Source organism: Myxocyprinus asiaticus, chromosome 3 (genome assembly GCF_019703515.2).
Source record: "Myxocyprinus asiaticus isolate MX2 ecotype Aquarium Trade chromosome 3, UBuf_Myxa_2, whole genome shotgun sequence".
NCBI lineage: Eukaryota > Metazoa > Chordata > Actinopteri > Cypriniformes > Catostomidae > Myxocyprinus > Myxocyprinus asiaticus.
The window spans coordinates 30,671,777-30,687,685 of NC_059346.1; the positions used below are offsets into that span (position 1 = coordinate 30,671,777).

The following is a 15,909-nucleotide window of genomic DNA, read 5'->3' on the forward strand; positions in this document are numbered from 1 at the left end:
TGCTAATGCTATGAGGCAATTAATGTGTTTGTAACTGTTGAATACCTTCAGCGATGGCTCCCAGTACAAGTATGCCAGACTCTTTGATAAGCCACTCTGGATGGAACAACAGTTCTTTCAGTAGAGGAAGAATGTGCAACAGCAGATCATCTCTGAAAACATTCGCCAGGACATCCAGTGCAGCTGCAGAACATTTCCCTACACACACCATAGAAAAATAATTATGACATACATTTCAAAAAAGTCAATTTAATTTTTCCACTGCTGCTGAAACCAAATACTATGTGTTTAATGGACCCTTTTCGCAGACCGTTGGGACACATTTCCGCCTTATTATGCAGTGTAAATCTAGTAAACTTTTTTCTATTTTAAATGTTTTAATTATTAAGTGTTAACTTATAACATTATTCTTTGAGCTATATTATCCTGGCATTTATAATAATAAGTCAATATTGCTGAGTTGGGGTTTCAAATACAGCTGCTGAAGGAGTGACGGTAAGTTTGTAATGTTTCTCTCTTCTGACTGCCGTAATCCACTACTTTCTATTTTTCCCTCTTTTGGAAAGTCATGGAAATGTAATAGTGGATTTTTTCTTTAGCTGTTGAGAATTCATTCCAAAGTCGGAAATGTGAAAAGGGTCCATTACTTGTAGATGCTTGATGGTCTTAAGAATCAGGCATATGTTGCTGTTCAGTTAGTAGACTTAAAACCCGGAAGAGAATTAGCATTTTAAAACCATGGTAATAAGTGGTAACAAGTTGCTACATTAGGACTACAATGCTTCTCCCATTTACCCATGGCGAACTAGCCATCCGAGATGGCCTACAAATTGGCGTCATGCCTGAATAGCTCAATTTAGAATTTTATTTCAGACTCCAGGGCTATGATGGATTTTAAACAGCACACAGAGTCAATGACTTGGTTTTGTCATTTGTCTCTGTGAAACTGTTCTGCACAGTTTCTTACTTAAATTCCAATCTGAGATAGTTTCATCATCATCCAAATCATCGTCATCATCCTCCTCCTCCTCAATGGAGTCTCCACCCTCATGTTGTTGAGCAACTGTGCGTGAGCGATGGAACCTTGGACGAATGTCCTGCTCGTTGTCTGGGATGGCTTCATCCTCCTCAACATCACCCTGCAAATCAATTATTAATGGCATTCATAATGTTCTTGACATTTTAAGATTAGAAGTATTTTGAAAGCCTGTTTGGCATGGCAGTGACAACATAGAAATAAATGAGAGCGTATGCATATAAAAGTAACCGAATGAAAGAAACTGACCATCAGCAGGATTATGTCAATCTCAGAGTATTTCATTCCATTGACAAGGACGGGTGTCAGCCTGCAAAAAAAGAGAACAGACTAATCCTGATAATCTGATCATTTAATCTGCATTAAATAAGCAGTTATGTCCTGCCATTGCAGAACTGTGTTAATTGAATTTGGACATGGATTTTTGTTATTTGGAGCTATTCAAGTTTCTCAAATCAAAAAGACACTGTGTGTTGGTGAGTGTGCTCACTTGGGCAGGTGTCCAGACAGAACCTCCTTACACACAGGTTGCTCAGCGAGTGTGAGCCAGAACTCACAAGCCTCCAGAGCTACATTCTCATCCTGGTCCAATGTCCTCTGCAACATGTACTGAGAAATGAAGGATTTAAGATCAGTCAAACATGAAGACATTTCTTCAAGACATACAGTATATAACATTTTCACCAAACAAGTCCACAAGAGGCTGCTGTTCCCTCAACTTGCCTGTCTAGTTTAGGATAGGAGCACTATTTACATTTACAAAACATTTGTAATTGTTATATAGAAATAATCATTTATGCAAACAGTTAATTACTAGGGAAGTCAAGGTACTCATAGAGCACATTAATATAGCATACAGTATTAATAGACTAAGACATGGATATGTATTTGATGGTTGTATAATAGTTTAGGTTATCATGAGCGGTTGCAGGGGGCATGGTCTAACCTCAATGATGTTGTGCATTTGAGGAAGGAGACGGTCTAGTCGGACTTCTAAAAGCATGACTAAAGCCCTGCACACATTCTTCCTCACTTCTGGCTCCTCATCACCAGCCAGTGCAAAAAGGTTCTGAGGCACACAGACAGAAAAATACAATAAAAACATGACATCATTCCTGATAACTACTAAATGGGCACGTACATACTACAAAGTTTTGGGAGTGACAACCGCATTTAACTTTTCATTCCATGTGTGTAATACAGAAGTTATTCCCGCAAATACGATAATTGACTAGTGAAAACCATAGCAACGCTGCAGCGTTTTGCACCAGTGAACGAGAAACATTATACATGGTTTAACCCGTTTTGTGTTTGCTATTTTTGAGCAAAGAGATTATTCACCAGAGATGTTTTATCATCTGGCAATGTTTAGTTAGCTGCCACTGACAGAATCGCCGTGTTTGATTTATGCACTAAGCGGCTGCTGTTAAACAGCCGTGTGAGCTTTCTCTGGACAGTGATAGTTACCCCGAGACCACAATGCTGATGAGAGAAACTACAGTGGAGAGAGAGACTGGAATATTTAAATGAATGAAGACACATACCTCTGTTTGCGTGATTTACAACCAGGAGAAGACAGACACATCTCACATTCGCTATCGATTACGTCTTTAACAACTAGTTGTTCAGTTCGATTCTGTACACACTACGTGGAATGTATGAAAATGCGGTTGTCACTACCTGAATTTTTTTGGGAGCTAATTCTGTTGAAGAATGTGGTTGTCACTCCAGGACTAACAGGCCTATAACTGAATATCCAAAACTGGATTCACAAAAATAAATCAAATATACATAAACATTTAAAAATGTGGCAAAAGTCAGTGTACCTCAATGAAGGGATCTATGTGCAGCATCAAGGCTTGTGTTCTACTGATGATGAACTGATTCACACAGGCAATGGCATGAGATCTACAATAGATAACAATCACAGCACATATAAAACTGTTAAGCAAACCATACTCTAATTAGTTCAGAAAACAAGTCCAACATGCTTAGAAACAACTAACTTTGAGTGTTCAGAGGAAGAATTCTGGAAAACAAATAATAGCTGAAAATAGTTCAACCATTTTAAGAATTCAGAACAAAATTTTCAACCAGTCAGCCAAACTAGGGTACAAAATGTGCTATACTCGCTGTGTTTAAGTAACATGATATAATTTTTTGGGTTATATCTGAGTGATACATCATCTCACAAAGGGCAGTGATGTTCCTGTGAGCAGCAGTGGTTTCCAACAGCTGTCCTCTGCCAGGGAACGCAGGTTTGTCCTACCTGATCTTGGGGCTGCTGTGCTTAAAGAACTGCAGGAACTTTGGGATCATCACATTGAGCGGACGGTCCAGCATGTCGCTGTCCAGGATCTCGGCAGAGTCTTCACAGATCTTTTGCAGAGCTCCAAAAGCCCCCTAAAAGAGAAACACAACAGGAATTGAACACAGACTATAAAAATTTCCTCTTCCTTATTTAGTGGGGGGAAAAAAACCTTCAAGGGACAGTATAGCTCATGCAGCAATAACATGGAAGCATTACGCTATATACATAGAATACAGGACATTCATTAAAAAAAAAGGCACATAATTTAAAAAATGAAAGAGGCCATTCAAAGGAAGTGAAGCTGAATGATGTTATGATGCTCAGAACAGCTTTAACCTGCCTGAAATGCATGCTACTGCCAAACATTTTATCTTCTGCAAACCTGTCAGTAAAACAGGGGTGCTAGAAGTGAACCCCAGCCCAATGAGTCAAGTTGGCCTGCCACCTAACCTCCTCTCATCAGCCTAGGCACTTCTCATTTGAATAGATCCTCAGTACTCTACCAGTAACTTGCAAGTTTTGCTCAGCTCTTTAAACCTTCAAAAATTCCCAATAAGTTTTCATTTCAGAGGCTTGTCAGTAATAACTTTCAGTATCATTGCAAGTCACATCACTTCACACCCCTTCTCCAGGTGCTGACCAACCAAGTAACTTACCTGAAAGTGTCACACAGCTGTCAGTAGCAAGTGGCTCTTGCAGACAAAAATTTTTTGTCAACATACGTAGCTCCTGAACTGGAATTAGATAGTTAAAGGGGTCATGTTTTTTTCTTTTCACTTGATTATTTTCATTTACAGTTCACTTAAAATGTTTATAATATAGTATTAAATATCATAATATATTAAATGACCTTTTTCCACCCTGTCTCTGTCTGAAACGCTCAGTTTTCTGTGATGTCCCCTTTAAGACTTCAATATACTTTGTTATGATTGGCTAACACCTTTGAGTTGGGTTGGGTGATGTGGCGGGGGTTTGGCTTGTTAAAGTGCGAAAAGTAACATGTAAAAGACTGCAAATGTCATTTCTGTGCTTTTTTACTTGCATCTATCAATATATTTTATTCTTTTTTATTCTATTATATTTAAAAACATATTTTCCTTTGCCAAAATTCGTTCCATAATAATGTGGCATAATAATGGCATAGCCCCATCCATGGGTGACTCCAGGATTTCATCTCAGTGTACACACAGAAATCTGACTAGTAATGAAGTGTACCCTTACTTTTTTTTTTCTTTTGGCAAAACAACACAAAAGCATTCAATTCTTGTGACTTTTAGAGAAGCATTTTTTTTTAATTATTATTATTTTCTTGAGTATGTATAGCATTTATGTAACTATTAGCTAAAGCATTTTTAAAAGAGGCTATTTAGACTAGTGTCAGAAATTAATTTTTCTATTAAGGGGTAACATTTGCGACATTGTTTTTTTTTTTTCATTATTAGGGCAATGTTAGGGCATATTTTATAACCATACAAAATATGACAATCTGACATCATTGTGCTATTTCAAATACTTCAAATTAATCAATTCCTTAAAATACATGTTCAACCTAAATAACCAGAAAAGCGGTTACCTATAAATTTAAATGAACATCAAATAACTTCATGTGATGTATATATTAGGTCTAGAGTACAAAAAGAAATACATCACGTTATAAATAAGAAATGGAAATCATAAGTGGCACATTCTTTTTGGCCCCATATTTTAAATTTTGGAGTCCTTTTTGTCAACTCCGGTGGCATTTTTGCCATAAATCCTTGTTAATTTCTGACCCTGGTTCAGACCAAACGCATTCTTGTGCTAAAAAAGCAAGATGCAGTGCAATGAATAAGGCAGAACACAGCTGTCTCAAGACGCATTTTTAACAGTTGAAGTTCTTTTTCAGCATCTAAAAACAAGGCAAATGCAGCAAAAAGACCTTCATCTAGCACGTTTATATGAAAAACAATTAAAACGAGGACAGAGGAGCCTTTATGAGTAGGCATGAGAGATGATGCACAGGTGGATTCGATGAGGAAATCTTTTGTCTAAGCACCTGACCAGAGGTGGGTAGTAATGCGCTACATTTAATCCATTACATTTACTTGAGTAACTTTTTGGAGAAAATGTACTTTTAAGAGTAGATTTAATGGTGAGTACTTTTTACTCTTACTTCATTACAATGGGGGGCGTTACTGTCGTTACATTACTGATTTTAATTCAATAAGTGTTAATAAATGCATACTTTATTGAGATATTTTTGAATGGGACTTTTACGGCACCTGAACTTTACAGCAGCGCTGTGTCACTCGACTCAAGTTCATCACTGCAGCAACAGCAGTAAGCACTCAAAACAAGCACTTTTTTTATTTCACACAGTGAAGATGAAGAGTTACGTTTATGCGATAGTTAGGTGTTAATATTGCACGACCTTGCTTTGATACATAACTAAGAATATACAATGTTATAAAAAATAATATCATTTAGCCTGTGAGACATTTAAGTTTTTTATGTAATAATTGCTAGGAACCTTTCTTCTAATTTTCAAACCTGATCTGGCAAGTATATTTATAGTGATAGTTCACCCATAAATGAATATACTGTCATCATTTAGACTCACTCTCATTGTTCCAAACCTTTGAGTCTTCGTCTTCTCTGCAACCAAAAACAAGGTGTTAGGAAGAATGTTAGGGACTGATATCCTCAGTCACCATTCACTTTCAAAAATGACAAACAAATGGAAGTGAATGGTGACTGAGGTTAAAATTCTGTCTAGCATCACCTTAACTGTGTTCATTGTGTCTAAGTCATACTGGTTTAGAACAAGAGGGTGTATAAATTATATCATCATTTTCATTATTAAACTATCACTGTAACAGTGGGTATAAAGAATGACATAGGCACATGATTCATGCACACAAGGTGTTAAAATAAAAAATCTGATCTTTGCAATGTAATTTGCAATGTAACTTGTTACTCACTACTTGAGTAATCTTTTAATTCGATACTTTCTTACTCAAGTAATTATTAACAGTACTTTTACTTCTACTTGAGTAATACATTTTTAAAAGACTTGGTACTTTTACTTGAGTACAGTTGATGACTACTCTACCCACCTCTGCACCTGATGCACGCATAAATTCTCCTCCCAGTTCTAATTCATGTTTCATCACTGTTTTAACTGTAATTGTGACATACTTCAAGAGTGCATCTTGAATTATTAGGATTTATTCTCAATTTTTCAATCAATCAAATTTGAACAACATAACGGCAAGCGCTCCGAGGGAAAGCAGCTGCGCAAAGCTGACACTCTGAAATTATGCTTAAATAAGCAGGACATTTCATTTTACAAATACATTTCACTTGGATTCCTCCATCCTCGTTTCCTTTCCTTGCATCTTTTCATTGTATCCTAAGAGGTAGCTGATTGGATGCAAAGAAAAGGATGCAAGTAAAAGGGACAGTTTTCGAAATGAGAAGCCATAGACGAGAGAGTTGCTGCACTCTTTCTGTGCCAGTTCTGTGCTATATGTGACTGATATTAATGTCTTTTTTTCTTTTTCCTTTTCTTTTTGATCAGCAACTGACAGTAAAGAACATAAGAGATATTCAAACAGATATCATAAAGTAAGTTTGTACATTACTAATAGCCAAACATTGTGGTGATTTTACAACATGTTAAAGTCATGTTCATATATAAAGCAACAAATACAGTTAGAAAATAAGATTTGTACCATACACTGCAACAGTAAGGATACCTTACCCCTGGTTTGGAAGAGTGATTAGAGCTAGTTCTTCAGAGAAACACGCCGCTTCTGTCAAACCCTGAGGCAGTGGTGTCCACGTGTCTACCTATGCTTGTGCTGCTCTTATCACGGATGCGATCAGCCGAACAAAATGCTTGTTCACCTAACACTGAAGTTTTAACAAATCATTCACATAGATGTATAGGCTACTTCACAACGTTTTTGAATCTTCCACTACATCGCAATCTCTTTGTTGTTAAATATCAACTGCAGCAATGGTCCCTCTAGGTGTTTAGCAATGGCTGTGTCACTGCTACCTGTCAGCTCTCTCCTTATCATTCACAATGACTGCGCACCAGTAGGTGGACCAAAGAGGCGATGATGTAAAAGAAGGGGCCGTTGATCTCTTGCTGTGGAGGCGGTAATGCATTAATGAAGGTCCCCTAGTGATGTAGAGTAGTCACGGAAATAGAGAAAGAGATGTTTTTGCAGCTTGGTGTCGATAAATGCACTTTTTGGACTAGGGAGCATGTCTAGAGTTCTGAAACTTACTGTATGCTTTTAATAGTACAATAAACTCTTATGTGTCAAAAGATCAAGGAATATTTGATTCCTCATGACATGACCCCTTTAATGAGAGTACCAGGATTACCATTTTACTGCACAAAAAAAATAACCATTCCACCATCAATGCAAATGGTTAAAACGGTTAGGAAGTTGGAAATCCTAATGTTAGGAAATCCAAGTCATTCTCTGGATCATTGAAATCATATGTTTGACTTAAGTATCTTTCTAACATTTAAAAAAGTCCTTTGAACAAATGGGTCAGTGGATGTTTACATCAGTGACCATTCAAAATTATTAAAAACTGTTTCAAAGCAATTTGATGGAGAACAATCCAAAACTAAATTTTGGAAGCTGAGACACCCTCCCAATACATCATGCTTCCTCAAGATCTCACAGACATTCCACCTGTAAGGAATCTAATCAGGTCACGAGCACAAACGGTGCCGTGGCAACAAGCAGTCTGGCCTGACTGCCGCTATGGCAACCGTCTCCACTGTCAGCTAGCACTTGGTTGGAGACGGCACATTTTGAGCTGGAAGCTGAGAGAAAAAAACACAGAGGAAGCCTTAAGTCTTCTCAAGGTCAAAACAAGTATTCACAAGTCTATCACAATATCTAATGAATACATAGTATTCATGTATGTAAGCTATGAAATCATGTACTGCACAGAGGTGTATCAGAGGCTGTAAGCCTAATTCTCAAGCTAACAAAGGGCACATTTAAGATACATCATGGAGAATCTGTTAAATACATTATAGAAAAGCATATTAAAATTGACAATAATTTCATAATTAAAATTTTATATTCTAGTTACCATTATATTACATACCAAATATTTCACAACAAACTATGGTCTCCAGTTAAAGGTGCAGTATGTAAGATTCAGAAACCCTTGTTATTAATGACACCTGTGGCCATTAAGTGAACTGCAGCCTGTTGCTCGTGAACACGCACTCCATAGTGACCAAAACAAAGAGACTGAACATGATTCACCGGCATCATGATGACAGATAAGGTAGCATAATTAATATTACACAGTGATGATTGTTTTACTACAAACTTTGAGACTGCATATTATATTTGACACTCTAGTGCTGGAACAGGACTAAAACAAAGTGCGGATATAGGTCTGGCTATGCGAGACTGTAGTTTGAAGTAATCACTTTTCTTTGCATGATACACTGACTGCATTTATAGGACAGCCTATGTCGGCATTAGCTAGCTAGACAGCTTTATCAATAGCTGTTAGCTAAATTTGGTGGATGATGACAGTAGCTGTTTATAAAATAGACTGTACATTATAAATATGTTGACAATTCAGTATTGATGTGATTCCATCACAACTGTCATTTTGATATACTGATGCACTATTGTTTTATAATTATAGATTGTATATATTTTCTGTATAACCAAGTTACGTTACACTAACGAATGGAGCTTTTTGCAGTATCTTGAACATTGTCTAGTATTCATTTCATGTATTATTGTAGTTTACCTTGCTGAATAATTACAGATTAACATTATGTCAGTTACTATGAATCAGCATACCTGACTTATAGTATAAAGAGAAGATCGTTGAAATTATTTGAAAGTTATGAAGGATGGTAGCTTGCAATTTGTCACCGTTAGCAAGCAAGATCAAGTTAGCTAAAATGACACAGATCAATCCTTATGGCACTATATTTCACATGCTTTGCAGTTATGTAAGCTTACCTGTCCAATAAGAAGAATGCCAATTCAGGGTCGGTTTTGATCCCAAAAACCGAACGAAGGTCCCTCCAGGAATCAAATATCCTGCTGATGTTCACTCTAGTTTTCTCTCGACCACGATCAAGTTTCCGCTTAGCCAGACGGGATTCAGTAAATGTATTTTTTTTTTTTTTTTTTTTTTTTTTTGGCTTACTCAGAGTTTGTGTAGGAATTGGTGTTGTGCTGGGAACCGGACGTTTGCTGGATTCCATCTCTAAGATAATGTTACCTAGTGTTGCAGTTTGTTGTTGCTGAATAGCGGAAGAGAAGCACTGAGGCAAGGCTCTCAGGAGCGCGCATAAACGTCACATCCTTTGGATTTTCCCGGCAAAAGCGACCCGCTCCCCTCGCATGAAAATCAGTCTACAGGCTTTAATAGGCAACCTAGGAAGACCAGGAAGGGCTAATTTTTTAAGTTGCGTTACAAGCCGTTCACACATTGGCAAAAAAATTTACATATTGCACCTTTAAACTTATGCTACAACTGTACAACTAGCTTATCAGCAACTTCCATCACGTTCATTTTAATTTTTGTATCAGCTTGCTCATGTATCGGCCGATGTGGGGCTTGGCCTCTTTCAGCCAATAAGCAGTGATTCATGAAAGGTCAGGAACATCTAAACCATGCCACCTAGATAGCATATGTCATCTCTGCACGTTAAACCCATTTTAGAGCACAAAAGCACTCTACGCCCAAGCTAAATAAAGTCATCACTAACATTCTGGAGACGTCTGAAGTCTCACGACTGCTTTAGACTTCATATAGAAAAATGAGGAGCCACATGTTACTATCTAACCAGAGGAGCATAGTTTTGGATGGACGCTTTTTCCCTGTTACACACATACACACAAGGCTATAGGTTGCCTACTATTTATGTTATTCATAGCACATGGGCAGGCTTGCAATTCTCTTACTCAGCATGCCAGTGTAAGTTGATGTGCATGTGTGAGTTACTCAAGTAGCTGGCTACAGTATGACAGCTTGCTTTGATGTAACTGAATGTTTTGCAGGGGCATACACACTACTATTTATAGATGCATATTCTAAATACTCAGACTGCATGCTGTGTGAGGATTTGCCAATCATTATGGGCAGATGGTCTGAGATTCAACCTGTTTGATAACAGTCATTATTTCTGCAATACCATCTGCTGCCACTAATGGCAGAGAAATTACACACTTTAGCTTTAAAATATATATAAACATTTCCTTTAATAAAAATACAGTGCATAGCACAAGTGGACACATGTACACATAGTAGAAGGAAAGAAAAGACTGAAAGTGTGCACAGCATGTAAGGGTGTCTGTGATCAGTTGTGATCACATCTGATCTCCACAGTAGAAAATAACTGACCTCAATCTGTGGTAACAAGCCTGCTCAGCAAGAGTCTCATAGTCACACAGAGCAGGGCATTGTACTGTGTGTGCTGTGAGTTCAGTGGCTCTTTGCTCTTTGTGTGAAACTACCATTACAGCATGCAAGTAAATAAAAGTAGCATCTCAGGTGATCAACTGGGCTAATGGCCTTGTATGTTTGCTCAACCCTAACACAAACACTGCCTTGGAAGTCGCAGGACATAAAAGCTGCTCCCAAACAAGCCCAGCAGCACTTGAGTTTACGTACTGCTCTAATTACAGGTCAAACCTCAAATACGCAAACTTTAGACACAATGAGTATCATGGATTCTTCAAAGCAGAGATAGTATGTGTGCTCAGATAAGGTAATCTAGTACAGGTCATACTGATCTAATGCCAAGCCTTTACCTTCTTAGCCTTGAGCCCAGATACTTACAGCTCAAGCAGGTTCATTTACATGCATGAATCAGCAAAAAAAAAAAATATCTCAAAACGAATGCTTATGTGTCCAAATAGGTGTATTTAAAAATGGTCAGTATTTCTTACTACTTATTAGCAGTATGTTTTCAGTTTTAAGACATCCCAATCAACTTTAGCTTAGACACATAATGATCATGTTAACATGCACGACCTTACACCGATTATGCTTAATAAGCTGACATGTATGGACATATAAATGCGTTAAATGGCTATTCCTTTATCGGGGTAAGGTCATAAACAGTTTAAGTATAAACTGATCAACACAGGTAGATTTTTGCCCATTACACCGATTTCATGTTGCATGTAAACACCTTTTCATCTGCGTTCTTATCGGCTTATCCAATGTGCACAAGTGTTTACAAAATTACGTTTTGACATCAAATGCAGAGAATATCCCTATGATTTCAAATCCCATGTACAGGCAGTTTTATGGCTTTGTCAGATTGTTTGAATAAATAGATTTTCGGTAATCAGCATATTGGTGTACATGTAAACGTGCACAGTGGCATATATGCACTTTTCATTTACTGGTCCTGGAACTGCATAACACTAAAAATGAATGGATAATTTAAGGACTTGTTGCCATTACCCATATGACTAGACACTGAATAATGTGTATGTTTAATATACCAATTGCAAGCCTTTCTGAAAACACAAACATTACACAAATAAATAATAGCAAAAACTGTAATGGTTCATTGATGCAGCAAAATTGTCTCTTTTCTCTCCATTGCATTTTTAAAGGAATATTCCGGGTTCAATACAAGTTAAGCTCAATCGATAGCATTTTTTAAATAATGTTGATTACCACAAAAATCTCTTTCGACTCGTCCCTCCTTTTCTTAAAAAAGCAAAAATCTGGATTACAGTGAGTCACTTACAATAGAAGTAAATGGGGCAAATCTGTAAATGTTAAAATACTCACTGTTTCAAAAGTATAGCCACAAGACGTAAACAATATGTGTGTTGACTAGGGCTGAGCGATATGAGGATATATTTTTTGTGGCATCGATATAAAGTGTCAATCGATGTTCGATGTATATGGGCTTATTTCTCAGTGAGCAGGGCTTCGTGTGAGACTGAGAGAATTCTAGAAACATGGACAGGGTTTTTCCAGCATTGAACATTTTTCTGCAGCCGCCCAAGCAAATTGAATGACCTTCACCACACGTTTGGCGCTTTAAAAGTGCTAAATTTTCTTCTCATCTGACACGCGAATGTTTCACGCTGTCTCTGGAGCTCTGAAGTGTGCGAGGATTCAGCAGGCTTTGTGATATTTGTGCTCCAGAGACAGGAGGGCTCCGAGCAGGGTCACTCAGGAAAACCCCAAATGGAGAATGAAATCTCCACAGAATGGGACAACTCCCAAACAGGTCAAGAAAATGAAGAGGAGCTTGTTTTTAAAACAGGTGCAACATCTGTGGTTCGCACGATGATAATCACTCGTAATACAAGCAATCTGTTTTACACCTCAAAATGAAGTACGTAAAAAAATATTATGAAAGCCAAAAGATGAACTCCGTATTAATTCAGTCATTTATTTATTTATTTTGCAAGAAGTGAAATTTATTTGATATTTATTTTCTTCAAGAAGTGTTTATTTTTGTTGCATTGCTTTGAGAAAATCTTATGTTTCTTGAGCAAAGTTTATAATAATAATAATACTGGTCAACAATTTTTGAAACAAAAATTTGACTGTTATATTTAACATTTTAGTAAGGTTGATTTTTGAAAACCAGTTGATTTTTATTTATTTATTTATTTACTTTGACATTGTCTTGTTCAAAATAAATAGGAAGTAGCTTTAATTTATAAAGTATTTAATTCACTTACAATATGGTTATTTTATATATATAAACCAATTTTTATTGATTTTCCAGAAAACTTTTACTTTATCGTGATATATGTCATTATCGTGATATAAAATTACTCATTTACTATCGTGATTTAAGATTTTGATCATATCGCCCACCCCTAGTGTAAACATGATTTTAGTATGATAAAATCACTTACTAACCTTTTCTGTATAAAGTTATATCCAATTGTACAACTTTGTTGCCATGACGATATAATGTCAACAAACCCTAAAATGACTGTAAAATTGACAATTTAAACAACTTTACAGCTCAGAAAATACATGAGTTTTAACAGGAGAATTCATACAAGTGCTTTTATAAAACTAATGGCTTCACATTTCTGTCTTTAAATCCTCCAAAAATTGGCTCCATTCACTTCTATTGTAAGTGCCTCACTGTAACCTCAGTTTTTGCTATTTTTAAAGAGAAGGAAGGATGAGTTGAAATTACCTTTTGTGGTAATCAACATTATACCACATGTGTTGTCGATTGAGTTTAACTTATATTGAACCCGGAATATTCCTCCAAGTCTAGGATTTTCTCCATCCATGATCAATATGATCTTATAAAACAATCTAATTCTGACTTTAGTTTTATGATATGACCTCAATGTAAATAATTACTAAAGAGCAGAAAAACAATATTGCGTGTGTGTGTTCGTGTCTTACTTCACAAGTGTTATAGTCCTCTGAGTCCAGCAGTAAACAGAGTTCAGGCAGAAGCTCTGGCCAGTTCTGTAACTCCCCTTTAGAGGCTATAGTTGTGATCAGAATACCTGAGGAACAGAAATGAAGTATACTGTCATAAAATTGACCATTTAGCTTGGCCTGTACCACAGTTTACATAACCAACTGTCGCAAGCTACTGTCGACACTGAAAATCAGTTTCAGTCAACTTTGTAACACATATCGGAACATCACAGCACACAAAATTGAGAAATGATACCAGTTAGATGAAAATGTATGACTGTCAAACATAAAATACATTTTACCCAGTATATGAAAAATATAAAATACAAATTAGGAGGAATGATACAATTTATGCTGTGTTCTGTAAGATGCTGGCTGGGTAACCATAGAAACATAGCACTGCAGACCTTATCACAGTCTAATCACAATTAAAAAAAAACAGCTAATCCAGACAACACCAGTACTGATGCAACTACAACTACGCATATGTTACAGGCATGCAATCAATAAATAATCTTGATTCAAAACAACACAAAACCATACACAGACCCTAGAAGCATAATATAGTTTACATCATGGTGTATTACCGTAATGCTAGAGAACTGTGGCTCAGAGCCAGAATCTAAATGAACTGCCAGTCCATACTCACCCACTGTGGCTCTAATGAGCGGTGAGGAGTCTCCAATGTTTTGCAGACACTCATTTTTGATGAAGTCCGAGACACCATTAGGGAAGTTCTGGTAATGGGCCTTAACGTTGTTCTTCAGAATGAGACCACTGAGAGATCGAGTGGGCTCATCTATGAGAAAGGGAGAGACAGGATGACAAGCACTGATTTCAGACAGTGTTGAAAATAGGGTCCTGGGAACAGATCACACCTGCATTAAAGGAAACAAACAACAACTGGTCCTGTGGATGCTTAATAAAGGACCTTCTGTTTTATTTCATATGGACCTCAGACTAATTAAAGGAAAGAGAGGAAGAAGTCTTGGTAGATGAACCAGTGCCATTTCTAAACATGTTCTGTGACTTGAGGCTTGACAAAAGACAGATTCAAAAGGTCATTCCAGCTAAGCTCTGAAGGGACTGGCTTCAAAAGTCACTAGTGAGACTAAACACTGCCTGAGATAAGAGCTGCCACTATTGTCTGCCTGATTTAACTCCATTTCCTCTTATCAGATCCATTCTTTCCAGTAACTGTAAAATAAGATTATCTCTTAATATATTACACTTCCTTCAAACTGCCATGGCAGACATCATAAACAGCAACTAATAACCACGCTGCAGACCAACAGCAAGCAATTTCCTGCAGCCTCTCATTACAAGATGTGTCCATGCACAAACAAATGTGTTCCATTCTCTGAGGTTATCGTACACACATTGTCTCTTGTGAGGGTACATGCATGGTTAGGGCCCTATGAAATCAGTTTAATTTTTTTCCAAATTCCATTGTATTTTTTCCCCAAATTCCATGTTTTCTGTTTTATTTTCTCTGAATTCCAGGTTTTAAAGTTAAATAAAATATTTAAAATAAAAAACTCTCTATTCAAATTAAATCATATTAATTCAATTGTAATCAAATCAAACAGAACAATTACTTTTCAACATATCATTGCATTATTTTTTATTAAATGAAGAGCGTCTATAAATGGGCTAATGTGCTGATTAAACCACAAAAGGCTATGATTTAATTATATAAAAATATAGTCTGCTTGTGCTACGTGCTTCACGGTCAATTAAGTGATCTGCTTTTTGTCATTAATACACACGTGATGTTTATGACACATTTACTCAATAAGCAGTGGCTTCTCACATTCACTTACTGTTAAAGGATGCAGCTCATCTACCATAAACCTCAGCCTTTTGTGGTTTAATCATCACGTTAGGACATATCACGATTTTAATTTGATTAATTGTGCATTTATACATTAATTTCATCCCAAATATGTCAAATTCCGTGACATTCCACGTATTATAGTTAATTCCGTTTTTATGACTGGATACTGCGATTCCGTCCGTGTTTTCCACAATGTGGAAATCATGGCCTTTAAAATTGAAGTGATCTAGTATATTTCTCAAGATGCTAGTCTTTCAGCTTAAGCATCCCTATTGTCCAAAAAAAAAAACAGGGGCCGGAATC

The 15,909-nt window shown here is 36.8% G+C and overlaps 1 protein-coding gene across 8 annotated transcripts in view; it reads right to left on the minus strand.

The window, feature by feature from the left end:
* The window catches only part of LOC127417302 (transportin-1), a 31,142-nt gene that overhangs the window by 12,839 nt on the left and 2,394 nt on the right, over positions 1-15,909 (minus strand). For 5 of the 8 annotated variants that reach the window (XR_007893250.1, XR_007893249.1, XR_007893253.1 and 2 more), the window contains exons 3-11: positions 14,419-14,568; positions 13,749-13,855; positions 3,306-3,439; positions 2,863-2,944; positions 1,983-2,105; positions 1,527-1,645; positions 1,286-1,346; positions 968-1,139; positions 46-198 (exon numbers count right to left, since the gene is read on the minus strand). Coding sequence is in view for 4 of the 8 variants with exons in the window: in XM_051657237.1 (XP_051513197.1) it covers positions 46-198; positions 968-1,139; positions 1,286-1,346; positions 1,527-1,645; positions 1,983-2,105; positions 2,863-2,944; positions 3,306-3,439; positions 13,749-13,855; positions 14,419-14,568 (1,101 nt within the window). In the remaining 4 variants the exon portion in view is untranslated. Of the gene's footprint in view, positions 1-45; positions 199-967; positions 1,140-1,285; positions 1,347-1,526; positions 1,646-1,982; positions 2,106-2,862; positions 2,945-3,228; positions 8,125-13,748; positions 13,856-14,418; positions 14,569-15,909 lie in introns of those variants that run through there. The other 3 variants (XM_051657259.1, XM_051657252.1, XR_007893254.1) reach the window with 3 other exon arrangements.